The sequence below is a fragment of the Saccopteryx leptura genome, chromosome 4, assembly GCF_036850995.1.
Source record: "Saccopteryx leptura isolate mSacLep1 chromosome 4, mSacLep1_pri_phased_curated, whole genome shotgun sequence".
NCBI classification, from domain to species: domain Eukaryota; kingdom Metazoa; phylum Chordata; class Mammalia; order Chiroptera; family Emballonuridae; genus Saccopteryx; species Saccopteryx leptura.
The window spans coordinates 109,882,477-109,902,619 of NC_089506.1; the positions used below are offsets into that span (position 1 = coordinate 109,882,477).

Here is a 20,143-nt window from a genome sequence, read left to right on the forward strand (position 1 = left end):
TATCTGGCCCCCACCCCTCGCCGCACTTCCGGAAGGGGCACCTCTTTCATTGGTGGTCAGTGAGAGGCGCACTGTATGTGGCGGCCCTCCAACGGTCTGAGGGACAGTGAACTGGCCCCCTGTGTAAAAAGTTTGGGGTCCCCTGCAACTACAGAGAGAGGAGAATAAAAAAAACCTTATTTTTTCCAGGCAATAAAAAAACTTTAGATACCATATATTTATAATAAAATTAAAATACAGGAAAATGTGGACAGAAAAAAAGAATTAAAAAGATAATAGGGCACACTAAAAAGCAGTAAATGAAACATTTTAAATTCTTTACTGAAATGCAACTTACAAAACAGATCCGCACTCATTCATACCTTGACTTTCTCTCATCGTGTCCGTCCCTGAGGCTCCTGTCTTCTCGGACATCGTCTCGTTTCTCTCTGCGGTCCTCTCGTCCTTTGTCTTTGTCTTCCCAATCCCTCTGACGCTCTCGCTCTTTCTCCCGTTCTCTCGCTCTTTCTCGTTCCCGTTCCCGCTCTCTCTCCCGCTCCCGCTCTCTCTCCCTCTCCCTTTCTTCTCTCTCTCGCTCCCGTTCTTTTTCTCTGTCTCGCTCCCTCTCTCTTTCCCTCTCTCGATCATGGTCACGATCCCTTTCTCTCTCTCGATCTCTCTCTTTCTCCCTTTCTCTTTCCCGCTCCCGTTCCCGAGCCCGCTCTCTTTCCAGCTCTCTTTCCTTTTCTCTCTCCCGCTCTCGCTCCCGCTCCCGTTCCCGTTCCCGCTCCCGCTCCCGCTCTCTGTCTCGTTCCCGTTCCCGTTCCCGGTCTCTCTCTCTAGCCCGTTCATCTCGCCTATCATCCACTCTGTCTACTCTTCGTTCCTCTCTTCTTTCATCACGCTCAAGCTCGTCATTCCTTCCCTGATGTCGAATAGGTGAGCTTGGTCTTTGATCTACAATGAAAATCAAGTTTTGTCAGTGATTAATTTGACAGGTAACCTATGGGTAAGACAGTATGGTAAATCTTAAATTTTGTCTGTGTATAGGGTCACAGTGGCAATAAATATAAATCAGATACTAGTTTTACTTTTAATTTAATCATCCAAATAATCACCCCTAGATATTAAAAAATTTTTTTTTCCTTAAAGGTAATTTTTATTTGCCCTGTAACTAACATGTTTTCTGCTCCCCATCAATCCCCACCCACCACCCACTGATCCACCTTTGATCTTGCTCTGCATGCTCCCTACCCTACCTCCAGCCCACTGCTCCAACCCCACTTTCTGCCATCTCTACCCTTCACCTCTGATCTTCTCTGTCCCCCCAGCAGGACCTGAGAACACTGGTGGCAAAGGATAGGGGCAGCAGGAGGTGTAGAACATAGGAGCTGAAGGAAAAAAAAAATTTCCCTCGTGAGTCACACCTCTAATTTCAGGCAAAAATATATACACAGCAAAGTGCAGCTATTATGTGAGGAAAGTATAGTAGACCAAAACAAATATTTGTTGCTGCTCTATCAATTTAACATAAACTGAAATATTAAGGGTACTGACACTTAGCAATCTTGAAATAGTCAAATGTAAGAAGTGTTTCATATTAGTGGTATGTTTATAATTAGTAACTAACTACTGATAAATTAAAAGTTATTTAATCATATAACTGATTAGTCAGATAAAGAGCTGTTTGCTTAAAATAACTGATAATCTTATCACATTATATATATATATATTCTATACATGGTTTATATAAACACAGAGAAAATTAGTTGGGGATCAAAAAATGTATGACAATGGCATAAACTCTTCCATGGAGATAGCCATTTTTGAAAGTAGTTAGCTGTGGTAGGATCTAGGTTACTGTGATGCTTTTACTTTCATATTATACAATATTTATCGGTTAATTATAAAGCTCATATTAAAATATGGCCAACAGATTTGCAAGTGACATACCTAACATCAACTTATTAAGCAGCATAATTTTAGGACATTTGTAGGGAAGGGTTCAATATAGTAATTTGAATTTCCTTTCTCACCACAGATTAAAGACAAGAATTATCCTTATTTACTTTTCAAAAGTTATATAGATACAAAAGTCCATAAAAATTTAAAGCTAAAACAAAACAAAACTATGTCCAGCCCCTTCCTCCTTTTCTTCTTAAAAACACAGAAATCATGGTCTAGAAGTTTATTTGCCAAAGTCATAGATATGGTAAATAGGACATTATAACTACAAGTCAGTTCTCTTAACCCCTTTTTTACTCTGGCTGAAACCAACTTAAATTGAAAATGGTTTTATGGTACTATACTTTTGATTCCCAGAATCCTCTATGACTGTCTAAATTCCTAGTTTGGGTGTCATGATAATGTCACAATGATTACCAAAAAGCTGAAACAAATTTAACACTACAACTTATAGTCAGAAGGAAATAGACTATTTTACTGATACACTACCTTTTGACATATAAAAATACCATTAACATCACTCTCTTTCTCCCATTTCCTCTCTCCATCCCCATATTTCATATTAACCCAGACTTTGATAAGCTCTTTTTAGATGTCTCTGTCATCAATAGGTCTAACAACTGGTTGGTATCCTTGGTCTTCCGTCTTCCTCAGATTCTCTTATACTTTTTGATGAAAACTCTAGTTCTCCCAGCTGCTTCAAAGCAGTTCCGTTATAGATAGTGAAAAGGCAATTAAATCCAAAGTTTTTAGCCTGACTTATAGGCCTGACAACCTGGCCTATCAATTCTCACCAATCCTCTTCCCTAGCGTCTTTTCTTTCCTACCAATTACAGCATGCTTCTAGCCCAACCTCAGAATTCTTTACTATTCTTTACAAAACACATTTCTTTTAGTCCTATGTGCCTGCACTTGCAAAGTGTTTCTACCATTGCTCCTGTTGGCAAACTCTGACCATCATTCAGACCCTAATTCAGACGGCTCTTATTTAGGAAGGGTTCTTGGATGTCCTCAGAATTTTGTTTGCTCATTTGTCTTCTCATAGGACTTTATATAGTAGCAGCATTTATCACACTTTGTCTATTTGAACCCTCATTAGCCGATGAAGAACTAATGGGAAGATTTTGATTACTGAGCACAGAACAAGACGCCTGGACACATCTCTACTCTCAGCCCTCCTTCATCTCTCTGCTGAGAATATTAAGTCAGAGAATATTTATTTATTCATTTCAGAGAGGAGAGAGAGAGAGAGAGAGAGAGAGAGAGAGAGAGAGAGAGAGAGAAGGGGGGGGGAGGAGCAGGAAGCATCAACTCCCATATGTGGGAGCAGGCAAGCCCAGGGTTTCAAACTGGCAGCCTCAGTGTTCCAGGTCGAGGATGTATCCACTGCACCACCACAGGTCAGGCAAGTCAGAGAATATTTATAAAGCAACAGAGTTCTTGGCAACTCAATGCATATGTGGCTGACCTAAATATAAAACTGAAACCAAATGCTACTACAGAATTCAGTAGTCACCACACTCGAGTCAACACTGGTCTTCTTTCATTCTCTAGGACATATTAAGCTTTCCCATCTCAGGGAATTGGCACATACTCTTCCCTTTGCATGGAATGTTTTTGCCCTCAATCTTTGCAATGCCAACTTCTCCTCTTCCATTTATGCCTCTACATAAATACAATTTCCTCAAAATTTTTTCATAAACATTCTATATAGATAAAAGAAAAAGGTCTCTCTTTTAGCCTTTATTTCTACTTGAGTCTCTTGTTTGTTTCCTTAATAGAACTGAATAATTCTTCATTTTGGGAGGTTATCTTCACCTCTATTATGTTCTATAAGCACAAGAGCTATACACTCCAAGAACCTAGCAAAGTGCATGAGAACTCAGTAAACATTTGTAGAATATATCATTAACCTAAAAATATATGCCTTCCTTAATCATACACTATCTACTGAAGTAGTTACATTAACATAAACAAACAAACAAACAAACAGGGCTTACAATCAGAAAACCTAAGTTTATGTTCCAGCTCTGGACCTTTCTTATTTCTCAGTAATACTGAAAAAGTCACTACACTTCTCTTAAAGCCCAAATCTCCTAAATTATAAAACAAACTTTCTTATACCTACACTCACAGAAATACTGTAAAGATAAAAAGGACTTTAAAGAACTTTTTAATAGTATAAAGAATATTGTCAGAGAATATTTATAAAGCAACAAGTTCTTGGCAACTTAATGCATGTGTGGTTGATCTAAATATAAAGCTGAAACCAAACACGCTACTACTGAATTCAGGCATGCATGAGGAAAACCTGAGCTAGGGTATAAAACTAGAGAAAAAAAGATATTTAAAAAAAGCATTACCAGGACATGGTGTTAAACAGAGTAAAGTGAATTAGTGTTAGGGAAGAAATAATTTCAGATATGAATACAGAACATATACTCTAGCCTCATCTGTAACTAAAGAACTCATACATATCTTTCAACCCAAATGCCCTACACTTACCCCAACAAACTAAGAACACCCAGCTCTGATCTGATGTGTCTCCTGTCTCATCTCTGCTCTCCAGAGTACACTGTGCCTCAGAGAGTCATTCTCTTCTCAGTACTTCCCATATCAATACACTTCTTCAATTCAGCTCACTGTGAAGTATCGTTATTAATTCCCTACTCCATCAAGTTTTTACTATATAATCTCAGCATCAGCAAACCTCACTTTAGTAAACAGCCAAGGGTAGAAAGATCTTCATAAAATCGTAAATGTTTAAGGTCCTAATATATACAGGCAGTAAAAACTTGTTAAAGAAAGGACTCATCACCCTTCTTAAATGCCTTCTAGTAATCTTGCTTCAAAATTGATTTAAGAGATCTAATAGAGTAACAGAAAATGTTTAGCTTAAAATACATAACATAAAATTAGCTAAAGCAAACATTATAAATTCTCAGGGAGGAACATGAATAGTGTTTCTCCAAACAACCCCAGCCCTATAGTTATCATTTTTTTCTTGTTCCTCTCCAGCAGTCCTACAACACTCTGCTATTTCAGCTAGTGAGTGAGTGGCCAGGATACTCGGGTGAGAAGGTTTGACTGTCCCCTGAATCAGAAATACCAAACTCCACACTTTATAAAGGGTTGTGAGGTATTTGGTTAAGATGAAAGACATACCACAGGGCACCTCAGTTCTCACAGTATGCAAGAACCTGTTACCTCAGTACCTATTCTGTTGCCAAATGGGTACTGGCAGGTAGCTAGCTGTTTACATACTCTCCCCTAAACTATGCAAACGAGAGATTATGTAAGTAAATATAATTTTAAATGTGGCAACAAGCAAAAGCCTTAAAAGACATACTGAAAAGTAAATTGGTAACTTAAAAAAAAAATTCTCCCACTTAATGTTGGTCACTATTTATATTCCACTTGACAAACCTCTTTCTCTGTTGTCACGACGGTCTCTCTCTCCGTGTCTTCTCTCAAAGGAAGAATCCCTTGTTTGATCTCTGCTGTCTCTTTCAGGATATCTTTCTCTTTCAGGATAGCTACTTCGAGTTTCCCAGCTTTCATGATAGCTGCTACTACTGTGACTATCAATTTGAGAAGCTCTTGTGCCTCGGCTTCCTAAACAAAGGATATTCACACGAATGTTTACTATACACTTTATTCAACAAGTTTCATCAATCACAATCTTTCCTATGAAAAACATACAAATAAAGGTGTTCTTTTCTTTAATTCCAAAGTGTGTTAATCATTGTTGAAAGAATATGAACTGTTGGGTCAGAATACCAAAATTGTCTAACGACTGACTTGGGTAAGTCAGGTCTCAGTCACCCTCACCCATAAAAAACATCATATAATGAAATCATAAAGCAAGAAGACACATTTTAATTAACCCCGAAAACAAGATAAAAAATAAAAACTATTGATTCATATCTGATTCACAGAAATATGAAACAATGAAAAATATGGATATATTGTATTTTTTGCTCCATAAGACACACTCCCCCCACCCAAAAAGTGGAAGGGAAAAGGCCCGTGCATCTTATGGAGCGAAATATACGGTATTTTATTAAATATTTTAACACACTGTTTGGTTCAGAACATTTTTTTTCTTATTTTACTCCTTAAAACCTTAGATGTGTCTTATGATCAGGAGCGAAAAATATGGTATATTATTGCTTTGATTACAGTTTATAGTGAAAACATTCTAATACAGAACCAAGGACTTTGTTGACAGTAAATGGTACCTAAAATTTTTCATTAAAATAATGTGGGAAATTAATGTTCACAGAAGACTTGTTTGTAATAGCCCCAAACTGGAAAGGATCCAGATACTTTCAATGGGTGATATGGTACAACCAGACCATGTAATGCTAGCACAAGGAACAAACTATATATATATTGAACAACCTGGATAAACCTCAAAGAAATTATGCTAATGAAAAACCCAATTTCAACAAGACATACACAGCACGATTCCATTTGTTTAACAATTTGTGAAATAACAATTATATGACAGAGAACATATTAGTGGTTGCCAGGGGTTAAGAACAGGGGAGGTGATTTAGGCTGTGGCTACAAAGGGGGAACACAGGGAGTCTTGTGATGGTACCGTTGAGTATCTTGAATTGTGGGGATGGTAATGCAAGGCTACACAGCCAATAGGAAAACAATATAAAGCTTTTTAAAAAATTAAAAATAGAACTAGCATATGATCCAGCAATCCTACTGCTGGGTATATATCCAACGGAACTGAAATCTGCACTCCTATGTTCATTACAGCATTAGTCACAATAGCCCAAGACATGGAAGCAACCTAATGCCCGCTGACAGATGAATGGATAAAGAAAACGTGGTACATATCGCCTGACCAGCATTGACACATACATATCTGCTTGTGTAGAGTATTTCTGCAAAGAATACAAACAAAACTGGCAACGAAAGGAACAAGGCCAGAGCAGAGGGAAGACATTTTTTTCCTTCTTAAGTTTGCTTTTAAAAAAATAATTTACTCATAGAGAGAAGAGAAGAGAAGAGAGAAAGAGAGAGAGAGAGAGAGAGAGAGAGAGAGAAAGGGGAGGAGCAGGAAGCATCGACTCCCATATGTGCCTTGACCAGGCAAGCCTATGGTTTCGAACCGGTGACCTCAGTGTTCCAGGTCGCTGCCTAATCCACTGTGCCACCACAGGCCAGGCGAGGGAAGACTTTTAAATATCTATCTATCTATCTAGTGAGATATTTATATCTCATTTTATACTTTTGAAATTTTTAACCATGTAAATGCATTATTTAAAAAAAAGCTTTTTTTACAGCATCATTTACAATGGCAACAAAAATGGTACCCAGGAATAAAATATGTATAAGACCTTAATAGAAAAAGCTACAAATTGATATATTTAATACATCTGAAATAAAAATTTGATACTTTTTCATAAAATATTTTAAAAATACAGTTCATTTAAAAAATATAAATGAAAAAGGGCCAAGAAAAGTTAAGACAACTATGAAGAAGGTAAAGGGCCTTCAGCTTAATGTGAAGCTGTAATTTCTTTTTTTTTTTAAATTAATTAATTTATTTTTACAGAGACAGAGAGTGAGTCAGAGAGAGGGATAGACAGGGACAGACAGACAGGAACGGAGAGAGATGAGAAGCATCAATCATTAGTTTTTCATTGCGCGTTGCAACACCTTAGTTGTTCATTGATTGCTTTCTCATATGTGCCTTGACCGCGGGCCTTCAGCAGACTGAGTAACCCCTTGCTGGAGCCAGTGACCTTGGGTCCAAGCTGGTGAGCTTTTGCTCAAACCAGATGAGCCTGCGCTCAAACTGGCATCCTCGGGGTCTTGAACCCGGGTCCTCTGCATCCCAGTCCGATGCTCTATCCACTGCGCCACTGCCTGGTCAGGCATGTAATTTCTTTTTTTAAAATTCATTTTAGAAAGGAGAGTGTGTGACAGTGAGTGAGTGAGAGAGAGAGAGAGAGAGAGAGAGAGAGAAAGAGAGAAAGGGGGGAGGAGCAGGAAGCATCAACTCCCATATGTGCCTTGACCAGGCAAGTGCATGGTTTTGAACCAGTGACCTCAGTGTTCCAGGTCGGCGCTTTATCCACTGCGCCACCACAGGTCAGGCTGAAGCTATAATACTGACCAAGGTAGACCAACAGACTAATGAAAAGAACAAGAGTGATCAGACTATGCAGCAGCAGTGTTTTGGGGAAGGGGAAAGAAGAAAGTGGAGGAAGAGGCCAAGAAGTTTGAAGATAGTCAACACATTTAGGTAGGTAGTTATTGGGTATTGCAAATGCTTTTTTAGGGCGAGATAAAAATAGCTCAAGATCCTGATATGTAATGATTTGAGGTGGTCTGAAGTAAGAACAAATACTGAAGAATGTACATACTAGTCATTTCTGATACTATCAATTTTGAAAACCTACCATTTTAATCCTTCTTTAATGATCATTTTATATATATGTACATATGCACACATCTTATTTATTAGAAATTACTTCCTTTGACTCTTTTTGTTTGACTAATAGCAATTTTCTTAGTATTTCATAATAATCAAGATTGTAGGCATGAGATAATTCAAATAGGGGGTCTAGGTCAGGCCCCACTTATCTTTTGCTCCATTAGTGTATAATTCCTGTTCAGAATTTCTAGTAAAAATTACAAATTCAATTAATTAAAAATTGCTTTGGCAAAATAAGGATAATAAATGTAGAAATTAAATATTTAGAAATCGTAAGAGATTTAATAATTTCTATATAAACATACAAGATAAAGTTAACTGAGAGAAGTTAAAAACCTTACCCTTTTCAAGTAACTCTGGACCTCTCCCCCTACTTCTGCCCATCCGGTCATTCCTCATTTCATTTCGAGACTCATTCCTGGAATCATTCCTTAACTCAGTACGAGAACTCTCTTCTCTCAAATGGTTTCTGCCATAACTTCGGGATTCCTCCTGGTAAATATCTTCCTTTCGATGAGCATCTCGACTCTCACGGTCCCTGTAGTCATGGGCATCACGAGTGGACCGAGAATCTCTGAGATCACGGCTCTCCTTGTTATCTCTGCTATAATCTCTCATCTCCCTGGAGTCCCGGATGTCTCTGGAGTCTCTTAGTTCCCTTCGGTCTCTGGTATCTCTGGCATCTCTTCGATCCCGGACATCTCGAAGATCTCTGTCTTCTCTGTGGTCTCTAGAAGAGCTCTGATCCTGCTCATACTCTCGTTCTTCTCTTGGGTCCTTTTCTCTATCCCTTTTGCCTCTAGTTTCTATAATGCAATGTTGGAAATCAAATGTAATTCCTTTCACAAAGTTTTGGGAAATTAAACAATATATTTAATATGGTGCTTTTAAAATTGTATTACAATGGTAATTTATGTTCTTTGCAAAAAATAAAAGGAGAAAACATGATCAAGTAAGAAAATGAAATCTACCCAAAAGCTAAAATTGCAAAGTAATTTTACTAATACTTAGTTTTTTAAACAACTGAAACAAATAAGTTAATCTCATCACTGATGGCTTACCTTTTAGGAGCCACTTTGAGATACAGAGGCATACACAGTGACTTTAATAATATTTACCAAATATAAGGCCTGACTAGCCACACATGACCATTTCAAATGAAGTTAATCACTTTAGAGTAGCCTACAGTTAGTAATCTGGCTTGCAGAGAGTTACTGCTATTCTCTTTTCCTGGGCTATATAATGGAATCACACTCATCTCTAAAGCCTCTACTTAAAGCATTTTGTAAGATTGCATAGAAAAATAAAGAAGTGATTTTAGTTATAAAAAAGCTAAAATAAATCCTATTTAATCCAAACTTGTCATTGTATAAAAGAAGAAACAGAGACTCAGAACTTAAATGGCTTAGCGAACCCCATGCGGGAATTTGTAAAGATTAGAACTGTTCTTTTGGAGAAGAAAGATGGCAACGGAGTAGGTGGACATTCCAATTGCCACCTCCCAGGACCAAATTGGATTAATCTTAATTTAAGAACAATCATCTTGAAAAACCAACTTTGGACTAAACTAAGAGGAGTCTATATCCAAGAATAACAGAAGAAGCCGCACTGACACTGGTAGGAAGGGTGGAGACGCGGAAAGGGCTTCCCTGCTCCCAGGAACGAGCAGCGCCTGAAGGGACTCTCACAACGGGGTGGGTTGGCCTGAGAGGTGTGGGAGCTCAGCCCCAGGCCCAGAGCCACAGCCTAAAAGAGGCACCCAGACAGGCTTCTCCACCCCTTCCCCTCTCCTTCCTCTCTGTCTCTCTCTTCCCCTCCCGCAGCCAAGGCTCCACTGGAGCAAAGTTGGCCCGGGCGCTGGGAGTGGCTCTATGGCCTCTGCCTCAGGTGCTAGAATGGCTCTGGTTGCAACAGAGCAACGCCCCGGATGGGCAGAGCATCGCTCCCTGGTGGGCATGCCGGGTGGATCCCGGCCGAGCGCATGTGGGAGTCTGACTGCCTCCCCGTTTCCAACTTCAGAAAAATACAAAAAAAAAAAAAAATTAAATAAATGAATAAAAATAGAGGAAAAAAAGAGAACTCAAATAAATAAAACTGGAAACGAAAGTGGAGAAGTAATAACTGACACCACGAAAATACAAACAATTATAAGAAAATAATAAGATCTGTATGCCAAAAAATTGGACAACCTAGGCAAAATGGATAAATTCCTACAAACATATAATCTTCCAAAATTCAATCTGGAAGAATCAGAAAACCTAAACAGACCAATTACAACAAATTAAATAGAAACAGTTATCAAAAAACTGCCAGCAAACAAATGTCCTGGACCAGATGACTTCACAGGCGAATAATACCAAATATTCAAAGAAGAACTAACACCTGTCCTTCCTCAAGCTATTTTGAAAAATTCAAGAGAAGACTTCCAAGCTCCTTTTATGAGGCAAGCATAATTCTCATTCCAAAACCAGGTAAAGACATTACAAAGAAAGAAAATGATAGACCAACATTCCTGATGAACTTAGATGCTAAAATTCTCAACAAAATATTAGGAAACCAGATCCAGAAATACATGAGAAAAATAATATATCATGATCAAGTGGGATTTATTTTGGGGAGGCAAGGCTGGTACAATATTCATAAATCAATCAATGTGATTCATCAAATAAAGAAAGTTAAGGATAAAAATCACCTGATATTATCAATAGATGCAGAAAAAAAGCATTTGATAAAATTCAGCTTTCATTTAAGATCAAAACTCTCAGCAAAGTGGAATACAGGGAACATACCTCAACATGATAAAGGCCATCTATGACAAACCCACAGCCAACATCATACTCAATGGGCAAAAATTAAAAGCATTCCCCTTAAGATCAGGAACAAGACAGGTGTGCCCCCTTTCACCACTCTTATTCAACATAGTTCTGGAAGTCCTAGCCACAGCAATCAGACAAGAAGAAAAAACAAAAGGCATCTAAATTGGAAAAGAAGTAAAACTATCATTATTTGCTGATGACATGATACTGTACATAGAAAACCCTAAAGTCTCAGTCCAAAAAACTACTCAATCTGAAAAATGAATTCGGTGAGGTGGCAGGATATAAAATTAATATTCAGAAATCAGTGGCATTTTTATATATCAAAAATAAACTGTCTGAAAGAGAAATTAAGGAAAAATCCCCTTCACTATTGCAACAACAACAAAAAATAAAGTACCTAGGAGTAAATTTAACCAAAGAGGTAAAGAACTCGTACTCAGAATATTATAAAACATTGATAAAAGAAGTCAAGGAAGATACAAACAAGTGGAAGCGTATACCGTGTTCATGGATAGGAAGAATAAACATCATAAAAATGTCTATAGTACCCAAAGCAATCTATAAATTCAATGCAATTCATATTACAATACCAATGGCATACTTCAAAGATATAGAACAAATATTCCAAAAATTTATACGGAACCAAAAAAGAACACAAATAGCCTCAGCAGTCTTGAAAATAAAAACTAAAGTGGGAGGTATCACATTTCTTGATATCAAGTTATACTATAAGGGCACTGTACTCAAAACAGCTTGGTACTGGCAGAAGAACAGGCATACAGATCAATGTAACAGAACAGAGAACCCAGAAATAAACCCTCGCCTTTATGGTCAATTGATATTTGACAATGGAGGTAAGAGTATAACAATGGAGTAAAGACAGTCTCTTTAAAAAATAGGGCTGGGAAAATTGGAAAGGTACATGAAAAAAAATGAAACTAGACCACCAACTTACACCAGTCACAAAAATAAACTCTAAATGGATAAAAGACTTAAATGTAAGTTGTGAAACTATAAACATTTTGGAAGAAAACATAGGCAGTAAACTCTCTGATATCTCTCGTAGCAATATTTTTGCTGATTTATCTCCACAGGCAAGTGAAATAAAGTACAGAATGAACAAATGGGACTATATTAAACTAAAAAGCTGTTGCACAGCAAAAGACACCATGAACAAAACTAAAAGACAACCCACAGAATGGGAGAACATATTTGCCAATACATCTGATAAGGGGTTAATAACCAAAATTTATAAAGAACTTCTAAAAGTCAACACCAGGAAGGTAAACAATTTAATTAAAAAATCAGCAAAAGTACTGAATAGACACTTCTCCAAAGAGGACATACAAATGGCAATACGCATTTGAAAAAATGTTCAATGTCACTAATCATCAGAGAAATGCAAATTAAAACCACAACCAGATACCACTTCACATCTCTCAGAATGGAGCTCATTAACAAAAGTTGGAGAGGGTGTGGAGAAAAGGGAACCCTCCTGTACTGCTGGTGGGAATGCAGACTGGTGCAGTCACTGTGGAGAACAGTATGGGGTTTCCTCAAAAATTTAAAGATGGCAATGTCACTGCATTAAATTTAATAATAAAAAAAAAATTAAAGATGGAACTGCCTTTTGACCCAGCTATCCCACTTTTAGTAATATATCCTAAGAATACCAAATCACTGATTCGAAAGAAGATATGCATCCCCATGTTTATGGCAGCATTGTTTACAATAGCCAAGATCTGGAAACAGACCAAGTGTCCATCAGTGGATGAAGAGATTAAAAATCTGTGGTACATTTACATGATGGAATACTATGCGGCCGTGAAAAAGAAGGCAATCTTACCTTTGTGACAGCATGGATGGACCTGGAGATTATTATGCTAAGTGAAATAAGCCAAAGAAAGACAAATATCGTATGATCTCACATACATGTGGAATCTAATGGACAAAGTGAACTGAGGAATGGAATAGAGGCAGAGACGGGATCACAGGGACCAGAAGGACAGCAGTCAGAGGGAAGGGGGATGAGGGGATGGGATCAGAGAAGGTGAAGGGATTAGTGAACTATATATACATAACACAGAGACATAGACAACAGGATAGCACCCTAGAGGGAAGGGGGTGAGAGTTAGGGGGAGGGGCAAAGGGGGGTATAAGAAGGGACACAGGTGTGGGGGTGAGGGAGTTATATTCAGTGGACATTTGAATCCATGTAAAAACAGTAAGTTGGCCCTAGCCGGTTGGCTCAGCGGTAGAGCGTCGGCCTGGCGTGCGGGGGACCTGGGTTCGATTCCCGGCCAGGGCACACAGGAGAAGCGCCCATTTGCTTCTCCACCCCCTCCCCCTCCTTCCTCTCTGTCTCTCTCTTCCCCTCCCGCAGCCGAGGCTCCATTGGAGCAAAGATGGCCCGGGCGCTGGGGATGGCTCCTTGGCCTCTGCCCCAGGCACTAGAGTGGCTCTGGTCGCGGCAGAGCGACGCCCCGGAGGGGCAGAGCATCGACCCCTGGTGGGCAGAGCATCGCCCCTGGTGGGCGTGCCGGGTGGATCCCAGTCGGGCGCATGCGGGAGTCTGTTTGACTGTCTCTCCCCGTTTCCAGCTTCAGAAAAATACAAAAAAAACACAAACAAACAAAAAAAACACAATAAATTAAAAATTAATAAAAAATAAAAAAAGAAACTATTCTTTCAATACGCCTAAAATAGACACATAATGATTACTGCATAAATCTGATATGAAGTCAAAGAATGAACAGAGAACCTCAAATAACAAACACTGCCTTTTTAAAAAATCAGATTTCTCCACACGTTGCTCTTATACTCTGATTGCCTCAAGATCAGAGGCTGTTTCAGACTCTACAGCAGCTTTAATATACCTAGGACATTAAAAATTAACCTCCTTGTCACTCAGTCTCCACTGGCTAGGCCCATAGACTTTATTCAGGCTCTCAAACACTTCGTATCCAAAAATTCTCTAGATTTTTGCATCAATAACTCATATGCCCTGCCAATTACTGACTCCATACACCTATATCCATAAATGCCACTATAGAACAGAAGCACTAGGCAAGGATTTGATGTCTCTATCTCTTCTTGTGAACATCTATTACTTCTATTCTTCCTCCAATACCAACACTGCCTAAATATATGTTCACTTAATACTTTTGTTAATGATACTCCCATCTTATTACTTATTTTGTTCTTTACCTACCTCCCATTCATCCACTAAAATTATTCTTACTTCAGAAAATGACATCTAAATAAAGAGGAACTAACATTTGCTACACATCTTACATAGGTTAAAGAAATGTCCTTCTTGTGTTCCTTACAAAGAACTGAAACACATACAGATTCTTCCTGTAACATAAGCCACTTACCACAAAAAAGCAATCCTAAAAACACTCAACTACATATGCTATTCCTCTTCATTAGTGTGTTTAATAATTATGTTTTGAAATAATAAAGAGTTTTCATTCAGTGAGTAGTCACTAAATAAATACTATATTCCCGGTCAACTATAGTTGGTAAATATATTAGAATTAATAAATAGGTATAAAAGAATTTTCCCATCTTAGCAATGTTCTATAAATACTGATAGGGGCATCTGGTTCCAAAATCATGTATACAGAGATAATTCTATAAAATAGATGCGCTCCTTGGTCCCTACCTATGCATCCATCATTTTCTTAAATAAAAAAAATGATCAATGATTGGTTGTACTGTTGATAGGAACTATGTTCAGCATGTTCACGGGAGACTGCTATACTATACTCACAGACAGGCTTTTAAAATGCATTTAAAAGAAATGTTGTTCCAAGTAAAGTAAGGAAGTATTCTCCTGAGTACTCAGTATGTTAAAAACTCAGGTGAAGTTGGGGAAAAACATTTGTCAAGGCAAACAAACAAGGAAAAGAAATTTAGACAAGAAGTGCCGAGATATTAGATCAGAGATATAAGACTGTATTGTTAGGTAATAATAGCATCTCAGCATGGTGTACCAAACCCAAAGTTAACTTAATTCTCAGGCATAGAAAGAAAACTGCTTTGCTTACTTTATCTCTTTCTTGATTTATAGCCAGAAAACTGATCACTTGGTTTGAACTGACCCTTTGAATGTTCACCCAACTCTCAACTCTTTATCAAAACATAATACCTTCAAACTCTGCCCTTTGGTTTGCTGCTTTTTTCCTATCGCCTCTTTGATTTTTTTTTTTAAGAATTAACTAAGCAATTAGAAGGATATGCTAAGAATAAGATGGCCAAAAATTTCTAGAACTTCAGAGTACTCTAGTAAAACATCTTAAAGAAAGCATCAACTTAGTGTACATAAAATGCCTATTTTAATAGCTTACATTCCACGTCACTAAGCACGTCCTATTGCTCTCAAGAACTCTGTATTACACAAGACTTAAAATATCTTAAGATAGTTCTCCTACCCCTTATTATAACAATAAATCTGAATGTCCAAGTTTTACATTTAAAAAGTTTACTTAAATAACTAAAAAAATCAAGATACAAGCCATAAAATCTAAGAGAAGCTGATCAAACTAAACACACACACAGATTAAGGTTCAGTGCACACCTTCCCTCCTCTCCTGACGCCGGTCATGGGACTGCGAAGTGCGCTCGCGCTCGTGCCTCCCTTTGTCCCGCAATGGAGAGCGATGTCTGGGGGGACTCTGCTTTCTCTGAGGAGAAGACAGAGAATGCGAAGAAGGGTAAGGCGAGGTAGAATGTCGTAAAGGTGGAGTCACTGTCCTCTGATAAGATGGTGAAGGAGTTCTTTTTCGACGAGGAGAAGGAGAATGTCTTTGAATAGATGATCCTGACTGTGAGGAAGAGGAGTGATGTCTGGAAGACACAGGAGAATGATGCTGTCCTGCAGGGGAAGTGGACCTGCAAGGAAATACATCATCAATACAAAACATGCTCAAGGGCCTTCACTTTCAGCCAAAGGGAAATCTTTTTCTAAAGAAAATAAAATTACTGAATGTAAAAGTTTAAGCTAAAACTGTAATTCCAGGATAAATTTTAATTCACATTGCTATAAAATAATAAGTCGATTTTTAAAGATTTTATTTTATTTTTATTTTTGACAGAGACAGAGAGAGTCAGAGAGAGGGACAGATAGGGACAGACAGACAGAAAGGGAGAGAGATGAGAAGCATCAATTCTTCATTGTAGCTCCTTAGTTGTTCAGTGATTGTTTTCTCATATGTGCCTTTGCCGGGGAGCTCGAGTGACCCCTTGCTCAAGCCAGTGACCTTGGGCTCAAGCCAGCAACCATGGGGTCATGTCTATGATCCTATGCTCAAGCCAGCGACCCCACACTCAAGCTGGTGAGTCTGCATTCAAGCCGGATGAGGCCACACTCAAGCTGGTGACCTTGAGGTTTTGAACCTGGGTCCTCCACATCCCAGTCTAATGCTCTATCCACTGTGTCACCACCTGGTCAGTCTAAAGATTTGATTTTTAAGTCAGTTTGAGGCACTAGCTCCAGAAGACATGCACTGCCTCTCTCCCAAGCTTTAGTTCTGAGGCACGCTTCCTTTTCCAGGGAACATTCTCCCTGAGCATTGATGGTCTTACTCTTATTGCAAGTGTGGAATTCATTTGTCAGCGATAACTTCTGACAGTGTGAATAGGTCCTTGGACGGGGAACCCACAAACAGCTAAAGAGAAAACACACTGGTAAGATCTAGACCAGGGGTCCCCAAACTTTTTACACAGGGGGCCAGTTCCCTGTCCCTCAGACCGTTGGAGGGCTGGACTATAAGAAAAACTATGAACAAATCCCTATGCACACTGCACATATCTTATTTTAAATAAAAAAACAAAACGGGTACAAATACAATATTTAAAATAAAGAACAAGTAAATTTAAATCAACAAACTGACCAGTATTTCAATGGGAACTATGGGCCTGCTTTTGGCTAATGAGATGGTTAATGTGCTCCTCTCACTGACCACCAATGAAAGAGGTGCCCCTTCCGGAAGTGCGGCGGGGGCTGGATAAATGTCCTCAGGGGGCCACGTGCAGCCCGCGGGCCGTAGTTTAGGGACCCCTGATCTAGACAGAGCATAGCAAAGATAATGCTTGTGGGGAAAAGGGGAAGGCTCTCCACCTAAGCCAGACCTAGAGAGTGCACTCCCTGAGCTGACACCTAAAATGGGGAAAGAATGCTAGGGTTAAGAAAAGAACATACTGTCTATGAAGTTTTCATCTTAAAAACCTGCCTTCACTCCTGTGCAGCACAAACTGAGATTTAATTACTAAGTCTTGGTTTAACTAAGGCATTCTCTACATCTTCAAAATTATCTTTTTTCACTGACAGCAAAAGAACACCATAATGTAACCTCAGAAAGCACCTGTGAATCACTTCTATAATCTATTATGTCCTGGGCCCTGTCCACACTAAATATGTAAAATATGTGTGTAATACAGACCTGGAATACATACATTTGTGCAATAACTAAAAACAGGACTAATGTTTAAAAAATAACCTTCTAGCCTGACCAGGCGGTAGCACAGTGGATAGAGCGTCGGACTGGGATGCGGAGGACCCAGGTTCAAGACCCCGAGGTTGCCAGCTTGAGCGCAGGCTCATCAGGTTTAAGCAAAGCTCACCAGCTTGAGCCCAAGGTCGCTGGCTCGAGCAAGGGGTCACTTGGTCTGTTGTAGCCCCCCGGTCAAGGCACATAAGAGAAATCAATCAATGAACAACTAAGGAACTGCAACGAAGAATTGATGTTTCTCATCTCTCTCCCTTTTTGTCTGTCTGTCCCTGTCTCTGTCTCTGCCACACACACACACACACACAAAATAACCTTCTAGACATCATATACCCAGATAAATATCATACTCTTCAAAGCAATCATTTTGAGAGCTAGATGTTTACTAAAAAAAATTCTGAAGTTTTAGTCTAAGCATTTCAGAGTTACCGTCAGTGCCTATGATAAATATTTTTAAATATTCACAATGGTGGCAAAATCATTCATGATTCTAAACTAGGGTTTCTCAATCTTGACACTACTGATATTTTGTATTCAATAATTCTACATGACAAGGGGCTGTCTCTGTTTGGCAGCATCTGTGGTCTCTATTCATTAGAAGCCAGTATATCTCCCTCCCAACCCCATTCATGACAATAAAAATTGCTTCAAACACTGCCAAGTCTCTCCTGGTTGAGAATCACTGCCCTAAATTATGTTGTAGATAAATAACTTGGTAAGTCAATATAAAGTGTAAATCTATGAAATACAGAGGTTGGCAAAAAATAGGTTTAGTTGTTTGTATGACAACGCACTAATTAATAAAAATACAAAAATAAACTCATATAGTCATAACTGTAAACCTACTTTTGCCCAGCCCTGTATATGTCAGTAAGTTAGGAAAATAACCCAATATATTAAAAAGAATTTTGCAGATACCTCAAAATAAATGAAAATGAGAACAATCAAAAATCTGTGGGACATAGTGAAAGCAGTCCCAACAAGAAAATTTAGAGCAATACAGGCCTACCTAAAGAAACAAGAAAAATCTCAAATAAACAATCTAACTTGCTCTGGTTAGTGGGCTCAGTGGTAGAGCGTCAGCCCGGGTTTGATTCCCAGTCAGGGCACACAGTTTGAGAAGCGCCCATCTGCTTCTCCACCCTTCCCACTTTCCCTTCTCTCTGTCTCTCTCTTCCCCTCTTGCAGCCAGTGCTCCATTGGAGCAAAGTTGACCCAGGTGCTGAGGATGGCTCCATGGCCTCTGCCTCAGGCGCTAGAAATGGCTCCAGTTGCAACAAAGCAACGCCCCAGATGGGCAGAGCATCGCCTCCTAGTGGACATGTCAGGTGGATCCCAGTGGGGCGCATGCAGGAGTCTCTCTGCCTCCCCATTTCTCACTTCAGAAAAATACAAAAAAAAAAAATACAAAAAAAAAAGGAACTTGTAAAAGAACACTTAAAGGAACTTGTAAAAGAACAACAAAGCCGAAGGTGGGTAGAATGAAGGAGATAATAAAGATTAAAGCAGAAACAAATAGTCTACAAAAAACAAGAGAAAGGATCAATGTAACCAAGGGCTGGTTCTTTGAAAAAATAAACAAGATTGACAAACTTTTAACCAGACAAATCAAGGAAAAAGAGAAAGGAACCAAATAAAATCAAAATAAAAGAGGAGCCTGACCTGTGGTGGCGCAGTGGATAAAGCGTCAACCTGGAAACACTGAGGTTGCCGGTTCAAAACCCTGGCTTGCCTGGTCAAGGCACATATGGGAGTTGATGCTTCCTGCTCCTCCCCCTTCTCTCTCTCTCTCTCTCTCTCTCTCTCTCTCTCTCTCCCCCCCCCCCTTTCTAAAATGAATAAATAAAATAAAATAAAAAAAGTAAAAAAAAAAAAAAACTTAAAAAAAAATAAAAGAGAAGTAACAAATGATACCAAAGAAATACAAAGGATTATAAAAAAAATATTATGAACAACTATATTCCAACAAATTGGACAATCTAGACAAAATGTATCAAGTCCTAGAAACAATCTTCAAAAACTGAATCTGGAAGAATCAGAGATAAAAATATGAACAATAAAATGGCAATAAATACATATCTATCAATAATTCAATCTAAAAAAAAAACAGAAGCGTACAATCAGAACAGAAACAAGACTCACAGATACAGAGAACATTTTGATGGTTACCAGATGGGAGGGGGATTGAGGAGATGGCTGAAGAAGATTAAGGGATAAGAAGTACAAATTGGTTGTTACAGTGTAGTCATGGGGACGTGAAGTATAGCATAGGGAACCAGAGTCAATAATATTCTAATAACTAGATAGCCCACCAATCTGAAAGAAGTGACAGATTCTTAATATAGTGTTGGTTTTAGAATTAATACATTCTTTATTCACAGTGATGGAGATAAAATAAGAAGATC

At 38.6% G+C, this 20,143-nt stretch overlaps 1 protein-coding gene across 7 annotated transcripts in view; it reads right to left on the minus strand.

Annotated features, from left to right (window-relative positions):
• Positions 1-20,143, minus strand: part of ZC3H13 (zinc finger CCCH-type containing 13) — an 88,087-nt gene that overhangs the window by 25,769 nt on the left and 42,175 nt on the right. For 4 of the 7 annotated variants that reach the window (XM_066380977.1, XM_066380978.1, XM_066380974.1 and 1 more), the window contains 5 exons: positions 15,809-16,122; positions 8,749-9,213; positions 5,371-5,559; positions 1,287-1,370; positions 363-936 (listed from right to left, as the gene is read on the minus strand). In XM_066380977.1, coding sequence (XP_066237074.1) covers positions 363-936; positions 1,287-1,370; positions 5,371-5,559; positions 8,749-9,213; positions 15,809-16,122 — 1,626 coding nt within the window. The remainder of the gene's footprint in view (positions 1-362; positions 937-1,286; positions 1,371-5,370; positions 5,560-8,748; positions 9,214-15,808; positions 16,123-20,143) is intronic. The other 3 variants (XM_066380981.1, XM_066380980.1, XM_066380979.1) reach the window with 2 other exon arrangements.